This window comes from Xenopus laevis, chromosome 2S, assembly GCF_017654675.1.
Source record: "Xenopus laevis strain J_2021 chromosome 2S, Xenopus_laevis_v10.1, whole genome shotgun sequence".
NCBI classification, from domain to species: domain Eukaryota; kingdom Metazoa; phylum Chordata; class Amphibia; order Anura; family Pipidae; genus Xenopus; species Xenopus laevis.
In genome coordinates, this window is record NC_054374.1 from 139,915,075 (window position 1) to 139,932,880 (window position 17,806).

Here is a 17,806-nt window from a genome sequence, read left to right on the forward strand (position 1 = left end):
CCTGTGAGTAAGCTGGTGCATATCTGGGCTGGCTCCCTTACCCAGCCAGTCCACTTTCATTTTGCACCACCCCCTCCAAGCCGGTAAAGTTGAAGTGGCCAGCGAATGAAAGGAAGCTCCGCCTGCCGCACAGCTGCAGTCCGGAAGAGAAGCGAGCATCGTGTTAGCGCCTGTCAGGAATAAGCAGTACATAGGAATGCACGGATAGGCCTGCATATGCGTTCCATACAGTGCAAATAGAGCACAGTATCCAAAGTTGTCTCTGTGCAGCGCAAATCGGCAAAATGCAGCTTCGCCTCTCATCCCTCTCATGCATCTTACAGTAGAATACTCGTCATTGCATGTGATTATTTTAATGGTAAATAATGCTATCTAAAGAAAAATCCCTTATATATTTGTGAAACGTGAAGATGCATGCATCTTCCATTGTAACAGATATATCTTATACCTGGACTCTGATATACACGTATTGGCACAATTTAAATGGAAATACTGTGCTAAGGTCTCAATCCCTGGCCTTAACTTATTATAAATGTATTATAATGTAATCGCAGGCGACAGGAATAAAAGGAACAGCAGACAACTAGAACCGTGTTTACCCCAGGCAAATCTATGTCAAGGAATCTATAGCAAATCTATTTTAATAGCTTTATGCATTTCTTAATATTGTGGTTCACCTTTAAGTTCACTTTCAGTATGTTATAGAATGGCCAATTCTAAGCAACTTTTCAATTGGTCTTCCTTATTTATTTTTTATAGTTTTTTAATTATTTGCCTTTTTCTTCTGTCTCTTTCCAACTTCCAAAGGGGGGTCACTGACCCCATTTAAAAAGCAAATGCTCTGTAAGGCTACAAATGTATTGATACTACTTTTTAAGTACTACATTTTCTATTCTCTCTTATTCATATTCTAGTCTATTATTCAAATCAATGCATTGTTGCTAGGGTAATTTGAACCCTAGCGACCAGATTGAATTTGCAAACTGGAGAGCTGCTGAATAAAAAGCTAAATAACTCAAAAAACATAAATAATAAAAGATGTAAACTAATTGCAAATTGTCTCAGAATACTATTCTGTACATCATACTAAAAGTATTCTCAAAAGTGAACAACCCCTTTAACACCCATTGGTGAGGGTGAGTGGCTGATCATTGCCAATTTGTCAATGTGCTCATCTACTTTTCTCTTCTCCTTCTATGGGTTCTGTGGGGTATTTATACATAGAGTTGCCCCTTTGCCATCCTGCTATGGGTTCTGGGGAGTTTTATACATGGAATTGCCATGGTACCATCCTGTCATGAATTCTGGGGGTATTTATACATGGAATTGCACTGTGCCATCCTACTATGAATTCTGGGGGTATTTATACATGGAATTGCCCCTTTGCCATCCTATGAATTCTGGGGGTTTTATACATGGAATTGCCATGGTGCTATCCTGCCATGAATTCTGGGGGCATTTATACATGGAATTGCCCCTGTGACATCTTGATATAAGTTCTGGGGTTATTTATATTTGGAATTGCCACTGTCCCAACTTGATATAAATGCAGGGGGTATTTATACATGGAATTGCCATTCTACTATGAATTCTGGGGTTATTTATAAATGAAGTTGCAATTATGCTGTGAATTCTGGGGGATTTATAAATTAAGTTGCCATTCTGCTATGAGATCTAGGGGTATTTAAACAGGGAATTTCTACTGTGCCATCCTGCTTTCTGGGTGGGGGGGGGGGGGGGGTATACAGAAAATAAAGGTTTAAAGATCTTAGTACAAAATTAATCCAGAAAATGGTCTAATTGCATCTTGGAGTCAGGAAGACATTTTTTTAAGCAAATTGGATAAGCTTTAGAAGGGGCTGTTCTCCTTCCTTTGTATCAGCTAGAAGTTAGACAGGTTTTAAAAAGGCTAGACGTGTCTTTTTCCAACCTAAATTACTATGTTTATAATTATTATGCTGATGCTGTGGGATTGGAAAATTTGTACAACTGCCCCATAATAATATAAGATTACTGTCTGACTAGCAGAAAAGGTATCCATGTAGTGAGAGATTTTTCACATTACTAATGCAGTCACTTCATGGCTTTCCCTACTACAGGTTACACACTGCTCCAGGCCTACAGTTCCTCATACCTTGCATTTTGGCAGAGCAATAGAGTGAGGCAGTGCATGGGGAGGTGCTAGAACTTGGCAGAGTGCCTGTGCTCACTGATTCTTACTATATAATGCATTCTTGTACTTTTTTTTATTATGCTTGGCCTGTCAGTATTCTCTATATCTTACTGCTTGTGTGGCCGTTGTCCATTGTTCTATATGTATATGTATTTGGTGTGCCAGTGCCTCGGCTTCTTACTATATAATGTTCTTTATAGTGCTTGTGGTGCCTTCTCTATATTATGTTCTTGGGAGATCAGTACCTACTGCTCCTTTATGTCTTTTTAGTACCCTGTAGTCTCTGCATGTAATGTACTTTAGGTGCCAGAATCTTTTTCCCCCTTTACCCCATAATGCGCTTGTAGTGCAGCATTCACAGCTCTCAGTTAAAATTGTACATGTGGTGTTATTACTCCCTTCCTGCAGTGCCAGACTTTAAGCAAATTTTGCCCCCACTGCTATGATTTGATTTTCCTGAAAATTCAGTGAAAGCACACAGGAAAGGGGGTGGAGTCCAAAAGGAGTGACCAAAAAGGGGCGTGGCCAAATTTTTCCCACCGCGCATTGCGCGGCACATTTGACCTTCGTCCTGGCCACCCCTGTCAAAGCCATCTTCTGCTGCCTATGGTTTACTGTTCCCCAAACACCTCCCCCCCAGTTCCTTACAGCACAGGCAAACCAATATCCCTGAACTTACCTAAGACAAGGAATGAGGCTATGGAGACCATGTAGAACAATTGCTGTGCAAGACAGATTAATTCAATAGAAACTTTTGCACCAACACTGATACCTGCCCCATCCAGTGCATTATTATAACATTTTTTGGCATAAACAGTAAAGCATGAAACCTCAACCTTGCATGGGCAGTAGATACACTAAGCAGTCCACTACACCCAGGAGGCACACAGTGGGGGAATGTATTTGAGGAAAATGTAGGGTAGTTGCTAGAGAAACCTGATTGGTGGGCCCAGATCACCAATCAGGTTTCTCTAGCAACTACCCTAGATTTTCCTCAAATACATTCCCCCACTGTGTGCCTCCTGGGTGTAGTGGACTGCTTAGTGTATCTACTGCCCATGCAAGGTTGAGGTTTCATGCTTTACTGTTTATGCCAAAAAATGTTATAATAATGCACTGGATGGGGCCTACTCCTCCCACTCAGGTCAGGACTCCTGGATTAAAATAGTAAATTTGGTAATACCTGAGATTACATTTATTTATGAAGCTATGATATCTTTATTGTTTTATCTTTATTAAAACAAAATAAAAACTTGCCTTTAAAGGAGAAGGAAAGCTACGGAGGCATTTTATTGCCAATAGATTAGCTGCAATAGTGCAAGCTAGAATGCTATATTTATTCTGTAGAATATTTTACCATACCTGAGTAAAAAGCTCAAGAAACTCTCTGTTTGTTTAGAATAGGAGCTGCAGTATTAATGTGGTGTGACATCACTTCCTGCCTGAGTCTCTCCCTGCTCTGGGCTCAGATTACAGTAGAGAAGGGAGGCGGGGGGGGGAGAGGAGCAAATTGAGCATGCTATTGCCCAGGGCAATGAGGTTTAAGCTGAAGGCAGGAAGTCTGATACAGAAGCCCATGTGTACACAATAGAAGGAAAGAAATGTGGTGTTTCTTTTGACAGAGGACTCAGAGCAGCATTACTTTGGGGGTTTACTGGTATATTTAGATGGACCTTTTTCATAAGGCTTACTTAGTTTTAACCTTTCCTTCTCCTTTAAAACAAAAACTCATTTTAGATCTCGGTAACATACAAAAACAAAATATTTTACAATTTGCTAAGGACAGCTCATTTACTTTTCATTTCATTCAAACAAATGCTTAGTTGCTGGGGTCAGTAAACCTAGCAATACGACAACAGTTAAAATTCCAAACCAGTAATCATTTAGGCTAGGGACAAATGTAGCAGATCTCAGCCTGTGGATAAAGTATACTGAGGTTCAATTTTAATCAGACTAACTGCTTTAAAAAAAAATACAAAAGGGGCAATACTAGGGTTTCTCAAATGATCATGTGTTATGTCCAGGTGATCTGCATGTTAATGTTTACTGTTACTAAATAAACATAAGGTGATAAAACTGCCCAAATAAATTATACAGTCTAAATAGGAGGGTAACAGACACGAGGGCTATTTAAGTGCTGTAGGGTACAGTGTGTGATACTGCAGTAAGCGTGTCCCCTTGAAAAGTGCTGAAGACCCCATAGCAATGATGTATGTCCAATGGCTAAGTGAGCTTCAGGAGGGAAAAAGCCCTGGGATTACACCATCAACACTTAATAAAACGAATTAGTGAAATAAATAGTGATGGGCGAATTTCTCCCGTTTTGCTCCGCGGAAAAATCAGCGAAAAATTTACAAAAATCGAACATTTACACCTTGCGTCAATTTGCATAAATTTTGACTCTCGTGTCGATTTTGCCGACTGCGTCAATTTGCATAAATTTTGATGCCCGCGTCAATTTGCTTAAATTCTGACGCTTGTGTCAATTTTGCCGCCGACGTTAAAGTCAATGGGCGTCCCAATAGAGTTGACGCGCAACGGCTTTGACACAAGTGACTTTTCCGATGCGTGTCCAAATTTTATTGACGCCGGCAAATTTTATATATTTACTGCGGCGAACAGTGGAAATTCGGCGCAAACTCGCGCCTGGCGAATCTCTAGAAATAAATCCAAATAATCTTTATTATGAAATCATCTGATGTTGTGAATTTGTAAACTAGTCAATCTACAAAACATCAACATATTATGAAACTTGGCCCTTGAAAAACCTCTATTTTACATAAGCGTATTATATATTTACTGCTTCTTCACTATATTCACTATTCTGTCTTGTGCCAATGACATTATGTAGCCCTTATCCCACTCCTGTAGGGACTTCTAGAATGTTAGGGGTCACAAACACCAACCCATCTTGTATTAAAACTTTCTCAGTTCCTGATCAATGCGCAGTTACATTTGTTCATGTTATATACAAGCACTTGGTTAGAAAGGGCATCGATAGGATATAACATGTTGTGCCAAAAAACTGATTCTGGGTGAGAGAACAAAGATGCTGGCAGTTTCCCATATTAGACCTCTTATTACTTGGCAGAAAGTCAGCCAAGTTCCAGAAACATGATGATTGGGAAATATTATAGTGCGCTGATTGGTTGACAGAGCTGCCTTGGTAGTACAATGGAAGCTTATGAAACAGATAAGAGTGTACTTTTCCACAGACGTTATATAAATCTATTTAATATGTGTCATGCATGCAAAAAATGTGAATCTGTTCCAGATGTGGGTGGCACTGAAAATGTTCTGAGAAGAAATGTTTTCTACATTTACAGCTCCACCTACTTGTATAATCCGTCAGCTGCTCACATTAAATGCTATTATATATATATATATATATAAGCCACAGCATCATTCTGCAAACTTAGATCTGGCAAAACAACTGATTTTTTATTCCTTTTCTTTCCATTCTCAAAATGAAGAGGGAACTTTGCTCCTTGGTGTTTTGGAAGGCGATATTTGCAGAATTTCTTGCTACCCTCGTATTTGTATTTTTCGGACTGGGTTCCGCTCTGAGATGGCCCGCTGCCCTTCCAACAGTCCTTCAGATTTCACTAGCCTTTGGCTTAGTCATAGGGACACTGGTCCAGTCAGTGGGACATATTAGTGGCGCTCACATAAATCCAGCCGTGACTATATCTTTCCTGGTTGGGTCTCAGATTTCCATTATGAGAGCATTTTTCTACATTATTGCACAGCTTCTGGGAGGTCTGGCTGGAGCTGGTATACTTTATGGCGTGGTACCACCATCTGTCAGAGGGAACCTTGCTATTAATACGGTAAGAATCCCTATAATACTATACGTCTATAATATGGTCTGAGTAGGTAAGCACCTCTTAGGGCATCTATTGAGTGAAGACAACATTAAAATCTAATTATGGTTACATTATTGTAACCATAATAACTGTAGTGACAGATTTATTATGACATAATAATAATATGATATAGTCCTTGTATCCTTTAGCCAAATATAATCTGAAATTCAGTTGAAGCGATTGGCTTATGGCAGAGTGATTGCCACAAAACTGTAGAGAAATGCTCAGGACCTGAGATTTTCCGGATAACAGATCTTTCCTTATTTTGGATCTTCATACCTTAAATCTACTAGAAAACTATATAAATATTAAATAAACTCAATAGGCTGGTTCTGCATAAAATGAGGATTAATTATATCTTAGCTTAAATAATGTACAAGGGGTAATCATTTATAAAATTTTGGATTATTTAGATAAAATGGAGTCAATGGGAGGCAGCCTTTCTGTAATTTGGAGCTTTCTTGATAATGCATCCCATACCTGTACACTAACAAACATATATATTCATACAGTTATGGGTTTAATTATTGTTTGAAGGAACAGTAACACCAAAAATATAAAAGTATTATGTACTATTGCCATGGTCTGGGTAAAACTGGTGTGTTTGCTTCAGAAACTCTATAGTTTATATATATAAACAAGCTGCTGTGTAGCCATGGGGCAGTCATTCAAGCACAGGATACACAGTAAATAACAGAATCCCATTGTATACTACAGAGCTTATCTGTTATCTGCTGTGTATCCTCTGCCTTTTCTCCTTTTCCAGCTTTGAATGGCTGCCCCCCATGGCTACACAGCAGCTTGTTTATATAAACTGTAGTAGAGTTTCTGAAGCAAACACACCAGACTCACCACTGCAACACAACAGTAAATTATATTTTCTTTATTTCTGAAACATTTTTTTGGTGTATCTGTTCCTTTAAATGATTTTAGCACACTTAAGGTATGGTGATCCAAATTTAAACAATTCCCCTTATCCAGAAAACCACAGGTCCCATTCTGGATAACTGGTCCCAAAGCTATATTATTTGTGACTATCTTTTATTGTGTGCAGGACTCAGGTCAGTCATCCCTTGCAATCTTTTAAATACAGCTCATTTTTGCCATGTTTGTTGCCAATGGAGGCTTTAATTTTAGGAATGTATTGAACATCATAATATGTTTACTTTAGAAATGCTGGTCGATGTTCTTTTCAATGAAATAGAAATCACTATAAACGGCCATACACTTTTTGCTGGTTGTGCACATTCAAGATAATTTAATGACTCCCCTAAACACACTTAGGGGCTGATTCACAAAGGTCGAATATCGAGGGTTAATTAACCCTCGATATTCGAATGGGAATTAAAATCCTTCGACTTCGAATATCGAAGTCGAAGGATTTTAGCGTAAATAGTGCGATCGAACGATCTAGGGAATAATCCTTCAATCGAACGATAAAATCCTTCTAATCGAACTGTTCGAAGGACTTTAATCCAACGATCGAAGGATTATCCTTCGGCCAAAAAAATTTAGGAAAGCCTATGGGGACCTTCCCCATAGGCTAACATTGAGTTCGGTAGCTTTTAGATGGCGAACTAGGGGGTCGAAGTTTTTTCTTAAAGAGACAGTACTTCGACTATCGAATAGTCGAATAGTCGAACGATTTTTAGTTCGAATCGTTCGATTCGAAGTCGTAGTCGAAGGTCAAAGTAGCCCATTTGATGGTCGAAGTAGCCCAAAAAAACACTTTGAAATTCAAAGTTTTTTTACTTCGAATCCTTCACTCGAAGTTAGAGAATTGGACCCTGTGGGGCACTTTTACTAAACTCAAGTGAAGGATTAGAATGAAAAAAACTTCGAATTTCGAAGGTTTTTTTTGGCTACTTTGACCATCAAATTGGCTACTTCAACCTTCGACTACGACTTCGACTTTGAATCGAACGATTCGAACTGAAAATCGTTAGACTATTCGACCATTCGATAGTAGAAGTACTGTCTGTTTAAAAAAAACTTCGACTACCTACCTCGCCACCTAAAACCTACCGAGCACCAATGTTAGCCTATGGGGACCTTCCTTTCTAAACAATTTCTGATCGAAGGAAAATCGTTCGATCGATGGATTAAAATCCTTCAAATCGTTCGATCGAAGTAAATGCGGTAAATCCTTCGACTTCGATATTCGAAGTCGAAGGATTTTACTTCAAAGGTCGAATATCGAGGGTTAATTAACCCTCGATATTCGACCCATAGTAAATGTGCCCCTTAATGTTTATCTTGTACATTGTCTGGCAGTAAATTTGATTTCTTTTGTATGATAAATGTGAATACATTACTCTTGGATTCCAGATAAACCAAGTAACACAGTAGTTATAGCTTCACCCTTTTGTAGTGAACATAATGTTTGATATTATTAGACTAAAGCAGAGAGGAAAATAGAGCAGTTTTATAGCATTTGCACCTTTGTGTACATTAAAATGAGTCCACAAATCTGTCCCATTGTATTCCTTGCTGAATTAGTTGCTGTGGATTATGAGATGGGTAATCCCAAAATCTGGCAGAGACAGACCCCAGGATCATATTTGACTAAATACACCTTGCAATGCAATATTTATACAGTACTATAGACTCCATTCTTACAGCATACTGTTATTCTACAGGGACTCATACCCTTACCCATCGTGTCCTTTTATACCTGCACTGAGCGGAAAAACCCATTTGTACTGAGGTGCTTACTGATTTGTAGGCTCTGCACTTCCACTTATATTTGTATCTCTTTGAACAGCTGCTGTAATAACTGAACTGATTCCTGTGTGCCCTTAATTACATCAAGCATAACTATTGAATATGAAACAGCACATATATATTTTAATAAAATCAGAACTTTCATATTGAATGCTTTTTGTCCTTACCTTGAGAACATGCCATTGCTGCCTAACAACCTAACTCCACTGTTTCACCAAAGAACATATTGTGAGTCAGTTCAAAAGTTCAGTAAGTGACAGCAGCACAGAGCATGTGTAGTGAATCAGCAGAAAAGAAGATGGGGAGCTACTGGGGCATCTTTGGAGACACAGATCTTTACTGATAAAGGACTGTGGTTGCCTTGGACTGATACAGAAGCCCAAAACATAATGTACAACATTTCTGCCCTACTTTAGTTCTCCTTTAGGGACCAGACATTGTAGAGTGGATATGTAAAAGGGCCAATTGAAAATACTCCTCTTCTTTGGAACTTTTATAATGAACATCTAAACTTTGCCTGAGCGTGAGGCCAAAACAACATGATTTCTTTGTTGCATTCTATTTTCTTAACACATCTAGTCAAAGGAGAATGAGGAGATGCTTATTGAATGATCTTTGTGAACTAAGCTGGCCACTCAAACACATATGTGGCTGATTGAACAAGACACCCATAAAGCTCTGGTTTGGCCAGTGACCCCATAAACATTTTGATGGTCATATACACATTTCATCAGCCAGTTTGGTTTTCTCTTTTGGGCAATCAGCACTACCATGAATGTACCAAAGAAGACGTTGAACTGCACATTAGGGGGCAGATTTAAGGGTCGAATTTCAAGAGTTAAAAAACCCTCGAAATCGACCCTCGAAATAAAATCCTTCGAATTCGAATATCGAATTCAAAGGGATTTTAGTGCAAAATTTTCGATGAAACGATTTTAAGCGAACGATCGAAGGATTTTTATTTGATCAAAAAAAGCTTAAAAAAGTGCTGGGGAAGGTCCCCATAGGCTAACATTGGACTTCCATAGGTTTAAAGTGGCGAAGTATGAAGTCGAAGTTTTTTTTAAAGAGACAGTACTTTAATTATCAAATGGTCGAATAGTCGAACGATTTTTACTTCGAGTTCGATCGAATTTGACCAATTCATTGCTCGAAGTACCCAAAAAATTACTTAGAAATTTGAATATTTTTTTATTTGAATTATTCACTCGAGCTTAGTAAATCTGCCCCTAGGTATGACCCAAACATCAATGGATAATTCAGTAGGGGTGAAAATAATCAAACAATATAAATCTAGTTTTACTTGTAGAAACTATATACGCTGTACAGCAGAATCAACAAGATTATTTCCACTTCAGTGCTACATTTTACTAAACATTTATTTATAAGGTGACCACGTTGTATATATAATAGATGTATAAAATAACTCAACCAATTAAAAAGCAAAAAGTAACCCATATGCAGCAAATGAAAACTATAATATAAATACACAGTCTGGGGATCTCTCAGATATACATTTACCATTAATACAACTCACAGGATAAATAAATTACTGTTTTGGTTTTTCCATAGGGACCTCCCAGACCGTTTTTGGCACATCCCTAGTATTTCAATGTACATTATTTATGATTTGTCTGAATTTTACATGGTCTCTTTTATGACTTCTGTTTTAAAAAACTGCACTTTGAATATTACAAGCTTCAAGCTATTAAAAAAATCTTGTTAAACTGATTCATTCTTTGTAGATAAAAAGGTACCAGCCCTTAACAAAATAAGTGAAATGTATGCTTAATCTTCAGTAATTTTAGAATATAATAAAGTTGTTTCTAATGTGCATTGTTCTGTAATATTATGATCTGCTTTGGAACAAACTACCAGATATTCTATGAAATAGGTCTTAGTTGCTTAAATCTAATCAATCATTTAAACTTATTGCAGCTTAGTAACAACACAACGCCTGGACTCGCATTCGTGGTGGAAATGATACTCACCTTTCAGCTGGTTATGTGCATTTTTGCTTCAACAGACAGCCGCAGGAACGATAACGTCGGTTCTCCAGCATTATCTATTGGATTCGCAGTTACTCTGGGACATCTTGTGGGGGTAGGTATTTAGATTTTGAAAAGTAGAAAATTAGGATCTAACTGGACTCTGCATAAATAGACATACATTGTGTTAGTACAGGTATGGGATCTATTATTTACAAGCTTATGACCTGGGATTTTCCAGATAAGAGATTTGGATCAACATAACCTTGGGGTCATTTATAACCTGCAAGTAAAGTGGTGCAACTCTTGTCACAGTCATTGCACAATTGCTTAGATCAGGGGTGTCCAAACTTTTAGCTCGCAGGGCCACATTGGAAAAAGAAAAATTGTCTGGGGCCACACATGAAATACACAAACACGTTTGATTTGTTAAAGTTAAGGAAATACACAGAAAAGAACTACAATGCCAGTTGGATAACCAGATGGAGCTATACACTGGAATATGGGACACCTGGATATTAACTAGACTTATTATTATTAGTCCCCCCTCCTCCTATATCCTTTGCGACATGACATTTCCTCGGGAATCAAGCGTTTCAAGTTGGGCCGCATTCATATGCATCCTGGGCCGCATGTGGCCCTCGGGCCGCAGTTTGGACACCCCTGGCTTAGATACTTTGTCCAAAGCTGCTCCTTGCACTTTTGCACTTAGTTGTGCTGAGAGCCCATTCTTTGGTTATGTTCATTGTGCAAAAGTGTGTCTATTAACACAGGTGAACCCTGTAGCTCCAGAGTTCTGAGAGCTGTCTGCATGGACACTGCAAACTTGCATCCAAAGAATCGGCCGCAAACGTCATTTGCATTTATGTTTAGATATTAAGGGGCCCATTTACTTAGCGCAAGTGAAGGAATAGAATTAAAAATACTTCGAATTTCAAATGATTTTTTTGGCTACTTTGACCATCGAATGGGCTACTTTGACCTTCGACTACGACTTCGAATAAAAATCGTTCGACTATTCGACCATTCGATAGTCGAAGTACTGTCTCTTTAAAAAAAAACTTCGACCCTCTAGTTCGCCACCTAAAACCTACCGAAGTCAATGTTAGCCTATCGATCGAACGAATTGCGGTAAATCCTTTGACTTCAATATTCCATTCGGCAGTCGAATATCGAGGGTTAATTAACCCTCGATATTCGACCATAAGCAAATTTGCCCCTAAGTCTAGAAAAAAATAGGGAAAAAATTCAATTTATTGTTTTACTACCAATAAGGAGTCATGCAGCTTAATTACCACCAATTATAGTACAAGGTACTGTTTTATTATTCCAGAGAAAAAGGAAACAATTTTGAGAATTAGAATTATTTGCTTAAAATGGACTGTATGGGAGATGATCTGCTTTCTGAAAAATTAGTTTGGAATATCCAGAGATCCCATACCTGTATAACAAAAACCTATTTGGTTAACTATTCTGGAAATCTGCAAAAAGATCTATATATATATATAAATATATTTATATATTTACTGGATATTAGATGATAGATAGATGATAGATGATAGATAGATAGATAGATAGATAGATAGATAGATAGATAGATAGATAGATAGATAGATAGATAGATAGATAGATAGATAGATAGATAGATAGATAGATGATACATAGATACTTAAACTTTGGAATAATTTATTGATCAGCACTCCCATTTCTCGTGATATAATATCATTTCGGTCCACATAAGGACCTTTTTCAAGGATAACATATACTGTGCAAATCAGCCTTAAATAGTTTAAAAAATGCCAAAGTGACTTCATAGTGCATGTGATTCATAGCCAATCAAAAAAGGTTACATTTTAATATATTTACATAGTGCTTTAAACATGTTTAAAAAGGAGCAATTCCTGTAAAGTGCAATTAGATATATAATCACTGAAGGGGCAGATTTATCAAGGGTCGAATTTCGAAGTACAAAAAACTTCGAAATTTGATCATCGAATTAAAAAACTTCGAATTCGAATATCGAATTTGAAGTTTTTTCAGCAAATTTGGCAATCCTGCGGTCGAATAAACATCGTTCAAACGGTTTTAGCGTACGATCGAAGGATTTTTATTCGATGTGTAAAGACTTGTATTGAAGTCGAAGTTTTTTTAAAGAGACAGTACTTCGATTATCGAATGGTCGAATATTCGAACGATTTTTACTTCGAATCGAAGTCGAAGTAAATTCGAAGCCTTAGTATCCTATTCGATGGTCGAAGTATCCAAAAAATGACTTAGAAATTCGAACTTTTTGTACTTCGAAAATTCACTCGAACCTTAGTAAATCTGCCCCTGAGTATCCTCATTGTGTCAATAGTGTATCAATGTGTCAATAAAATGTTTCATAAAATTTTCGTGCATATTTCCTCGTTAGAGTATTTATCCATGGGTGCTAATGTAGACCGAAACTTTGGAACACTATAACGTGTGTATACAGTAAATAAACCAATATTATATCACGAGTGTAAATAAATGATTCCAAAGTTTTAGTGTATGCTGGAGATGGTAGTTATAAATCCCTAGTTGTACATGATTTTATCATTTAGCTGAAGCCATAGAATAACAAATTATTCTGCTGGAAAAAAAACTAAATCGACAAGGATATTGGGCCCAAAATCCAGTGTGAGTTCATTAATTCATGTGGGGTTTCCTTAAAGATTGCTTGAGTGCAAAAGTTTCAGCAATCTTAAATAGCCCCCCATGTATAATATATTCTGCGTTGGTTAGTTAACAACAACTAGAATGAACCTGGCTGCTGACAGATTGAGTACGTCCTTGGCTTTGGGGTGGAAGAATGTCTATTTTGTTTTAGACTGGCAAAATAATTATATACTGTATTGATTATTTAAACTTGAAACATTGCATTGTAAGACAGTTTGTTTCTCATGTTTTATTAATTTTAATGTTTGCTTTGTAAACGCTTTTCTCCAGCTTTATTATAGCAGATAACACTTTGCACAATGCAAATAAACAGCTCATATTTACTCTCCAAGATAAACATAGTCATTTTTGGTATATAGGAATATCGATTAATGTTTGCATACTTCTGTTCAGATCTACTTCACCGGCTGCTCAATGAATCCTGCTCGATCATTTGCCCCAGCTGTTGTTGTGAGACGCTTTGCCAATCATTGGGTAAGTTACATACATTTAAAGGTTAATTGTAGATATTTGAATTTCTTTTTTATTAGCAATACAGGAGCCCTACGAAAACAGCATAGAATTAGGAGGATGTTTCGCTGGATATTATACCTAAGCGGCCATGGGTGGGTGGATGATCAGTTAGGGGTTTATCACCACCTGCCGAGTGGTTACCTAATTGGGGATGTGGTACTAGACAGGTGAGGTAGTCAGTAATTAGGATAGGGGCTTGGTATTGGGAGGTTTGGGTCAGGTGGTAGGGCCCCGTTGGGTATAAATATGTGTGCCGGCTGGCTAACAGGGTCTTCAGCAAGCACCAGCCAGAAGAGAAGAAACTGCACTTATACCCCTTACCCAGTTTATGTATTCAGGGTGGAATATATATTTTGCTATATATATAGAAAATATTGAGCATAAAGCATGACCATAACAAATAAATATGGCATTGATATTGTTTGGAAAGTTTTTGAATAGTGAAATGGTTCCGGCTGGGTATGAGCAGTTGTTGGTTGGTTTGTTATCAAAATGGATAGCTTATGTTTTCTATTATACTGCTATGTTAAAATGATAATGCCAATAAAAACAGTGCTTCGGCCTACCCTCCAACCAAAAGATTTTTTGGTTTTGTGTGCAATTATTTCTGTATAGATAGTTATGTTATGTAGCGATGATCTGTATTATAAGTACATCCTACTAGTGATGTGCGGGCCAGCCCGATACGTCCAATTGTGGATGACGTGCTCCTGCTCTCCCAGCCCGGTCTGCTGGCTCCCAACTTCCGGCTTCCTTTTTTTTTATATGGGAGCCTTATTGCCCTGCCCCTTTTTATGATGTCATTGGCGGTGTGGCGTGTGTCTATAAAAGGAACCCAGAAGTCGCGAGCTGGTGGGCGCGGGTGGAGGGAGGGTTAAGATGGCCATAGACGCAAAGATTTTACCTCAATATCGGACAAACGATCGTACGTCCTCATCTCCCGACCTGCCACTAACCATTCACACCATATAAAGCAGTAAAAGAACAGATCAGCCAATGTTCTCACCCTACAGCAATCGTACAAAAGTTTATGTCCGAAGAAGCTGGTGACAGTCTCTCACTGAAAATCGTCCGATCTGCAATACAAGCAGAGATATGATCGGCAGCCGACAGAAATTTTCTAACCTGTCCAATCGACTGAACAAGCGATCGGCATGGCAAGATATATGTCGTGAATGCAATTAACTCCAGCACATGTAGATTGCTCAAGGGATTCTTCCTTTGTTTAATGTTTAAGCCAACAATACAACGTTTCGAGGACATACCCCTTTGTCATTTTGATGATGACAGCAAACTGTCAGTGAGGTTAATGCTACTAAGGCTTCCTTGTTTGTCCAATGGATGCAGTCACCATATTGAGAATGTCCATGAATGACCATGTCTTCATAAAATCTAGCCCTATGCCACCCTGGGTGCCTCTGGTTGCTAATAGTTTTGACCAGGACCCTAATGTAACAATTAAAGCTGCCAATTTCGATCAGTGTATGGGAGCTTCTGATGGGTCTCCCCGATCTATATCTGCCCAAGATACTGATCAGGGAGGTTTGATTTTTATGGTGATCGAGGACCATATCGGCTAGTTGATGCGGTCCTGCGACCTGTTGGCACCCACTCTCTTTGTTGTAATCCGATTGTTCAGCCCTAGGGGTTAACCCGATATTGTCCTGACATTAGCGGACATATAGGAGAAAGATCCGCTCATTTGGCTTCCTCACCAAACAAGCAGATCTTATTGTGTATGGCCACCTTTATTTCCAAACAGGAATTTCACCAGCCATCAGTCACGATCATCTGCTCTTTTCTCAGGACATTGCTTTTCTGTATCTACACACACTTGTTATTTGCACACAATGCCTTCCAAGTACTGTACCGTTGCATGTTCCTATGGCAAATGATCTATCAAGGAATTGAGTGCTGTTTATGTAGTGATTTAACTTTATTTAAATGACCCATTAAATTATCTGGAAGTTATAGGTTCCAATGGAATGATTTTGCTGTGTCACACTCTATGCAAACTGCAGAACTACAAATAATATATAAATCTAATCTTCTGGCAAAGGCAGCTCTTGATCAACAGTTAATCATTCATCTTTTCTGCTTGCAGGTTTTCTGGATTGGACCATTGGTCGGTGGCATGCTGGCATCCCTGGTCTACAATTACATTCTTTTTCCATCTACGAAGACTCGTTCACAAAAGTTGGCCATCCTCGCTGGAACCTTCGTTGAAGAAGAAAGCTGGAGCGAGCAGCTAGACAGCCGCAAAAGGCGGTCTCTGGAATGTCCCGATCGTGTAAGTAAACAGTTTTCCACGTAGCAAAGTGGGCTTAGTAAAATATTCACCGAAATGTATTTATATTGGTAAACAAAAAAATTGCCTCACAACAGCATAAATTAATTAATGGGCTAATCAATCTGATGGTACAAAGATATTATTATGAGAAAAGCCTACGGTCATTTTTTTAAATTGTTACTGTAGCAAATCTTTTTATTTTAAGCAACAATTTGTAATGACTTTATCCATCATAACTGTGATTTAAACAATAGATATAAGAGCCTTGGGTTGTAGAAAGCCTTTATTTCATCCATAAAATCAAGGTAGTAAAGCAGTAAAACATTTAGAAACTAGCAAATAACCCAAATAAACAAACTATACATTGTATTCAAAGAAGGCAGTCCTAGTTTGATAATTAATGAAGAGAACAGCAGAGGGCTGACTGTATTAGGAAGCCATGTTTGAACCCTATATCAATCAGCTCCACAACATAAATAAAATCATTTTAAATTTCTTACAAAGCCAATTTTCTGTTTGCTTTATTAGAGAGGCGTGGGCTTTGGGTTGCCAAAATCCGGATGCGCTGAATAATGGAGATCTGAGCCACCCTGAGGATCTGGATACATTCGCCATAAAAACGCACTATATGAACATTTTGCTACCTGGTTCCAAAGTCTGAAGTAACAGCGATGGCTAATACAAGTGGCTTCAGATTGCAGAGATGAACTTTTTTTATTGTTATCGTTAACAATAAAAGTATCAGCCAGCACAATGAAGTACCTGTACAAGATGGAAAGAAAAAGAGTTAACCAGTCACATCTGAAGCTTTTATAAGATAACAAATCCATCATTGTAATTCTATTATTTTATGTTAATTATCAAATTGCTTTATTTATCATTTTGTTAGGGCTTCTAACTGCTTCACTTGCCAGAGTTTATGTTATCGTGTATTTGACAATAATATATAAATATATGGCAGAAACATTTCCATAAAATGTTTGCACTATACATAACTATCAGACTGTCCCTCTGCTTTCAGATGATCTAAGTAAATTGTCTTTTAAATATTCTGATGGGAATGAATGATTTGTACTTTAAAGCAATTATTAACACAATCTACCTTAAAGGGATAGTTCAGCTTTAATTTATCTATTTCTGTATTATAAAGTTCATAGCAATGTTTCTTTTGCTCATAATTTTTTTATTTCTTACAGCATTTAAATTATTTGCTATCTGCTGTTGGAGGTCATTGATCCCAGGCAACCAAGAACCTATTGCCCTGTATTCATGTTACAGTGTCTCATGCAAGCTGGTTGCTCGGGTGAAATGGACCTTAGCAACCTGATAGTTGCAGAAATTCCAAATTGGAGAGCTGCTGAAAAAAACGAATTAATAAAACATAGAAAATAAATATCAATTGCAGATTATCTCAGAACATCTGCATCATGCTTAATTTGATGGAGACCTACCCCTTTAAATAAGAACTATTTAAAGGTATAGGATCCCTTATCCAGAAACCTGTTATCCGCAAAGCTCCAATTTACAGGAAGATTCAATTTAATCCGACAAT

General features: G+C 37.9%; 1 protein-coding gene across 1 annotated transcript; it reads left to right on the forward strand.

Annotated features, from left to right (window-relative positions):
* Nucleotides 1-5,517: 5,517 nt before the first annotated feature.
* aqp5.S (aquaporin 5 S homeolog) lies at nucleotides 5,518-17,305 on the forward strand. Its single transcript, XM_018248746.2, has 5 exons — nucleotides 5,518-6,003; nucleotides 10,702-10,866; nucleotides 13,845-13,925; nucleotides 16,069-16,254; nucleotides 16,783-17,305. The coding sequence occupies exons 1-5, from the start codon at nucleotides 5,641-5,643 to the stop codon at nucleotides 16,825-16,827; spliced, it is 840 nt and encodes a 279-aa protein (XP_018104235.1). The 5' UTR covers nucleotides 5,518-5,640; the 3' UTR covers nucleotides 16,828-17,305.
* The last annotated feature ends 501 nt before the right edge of the window (nucleotides 17,306-17,806 follow it).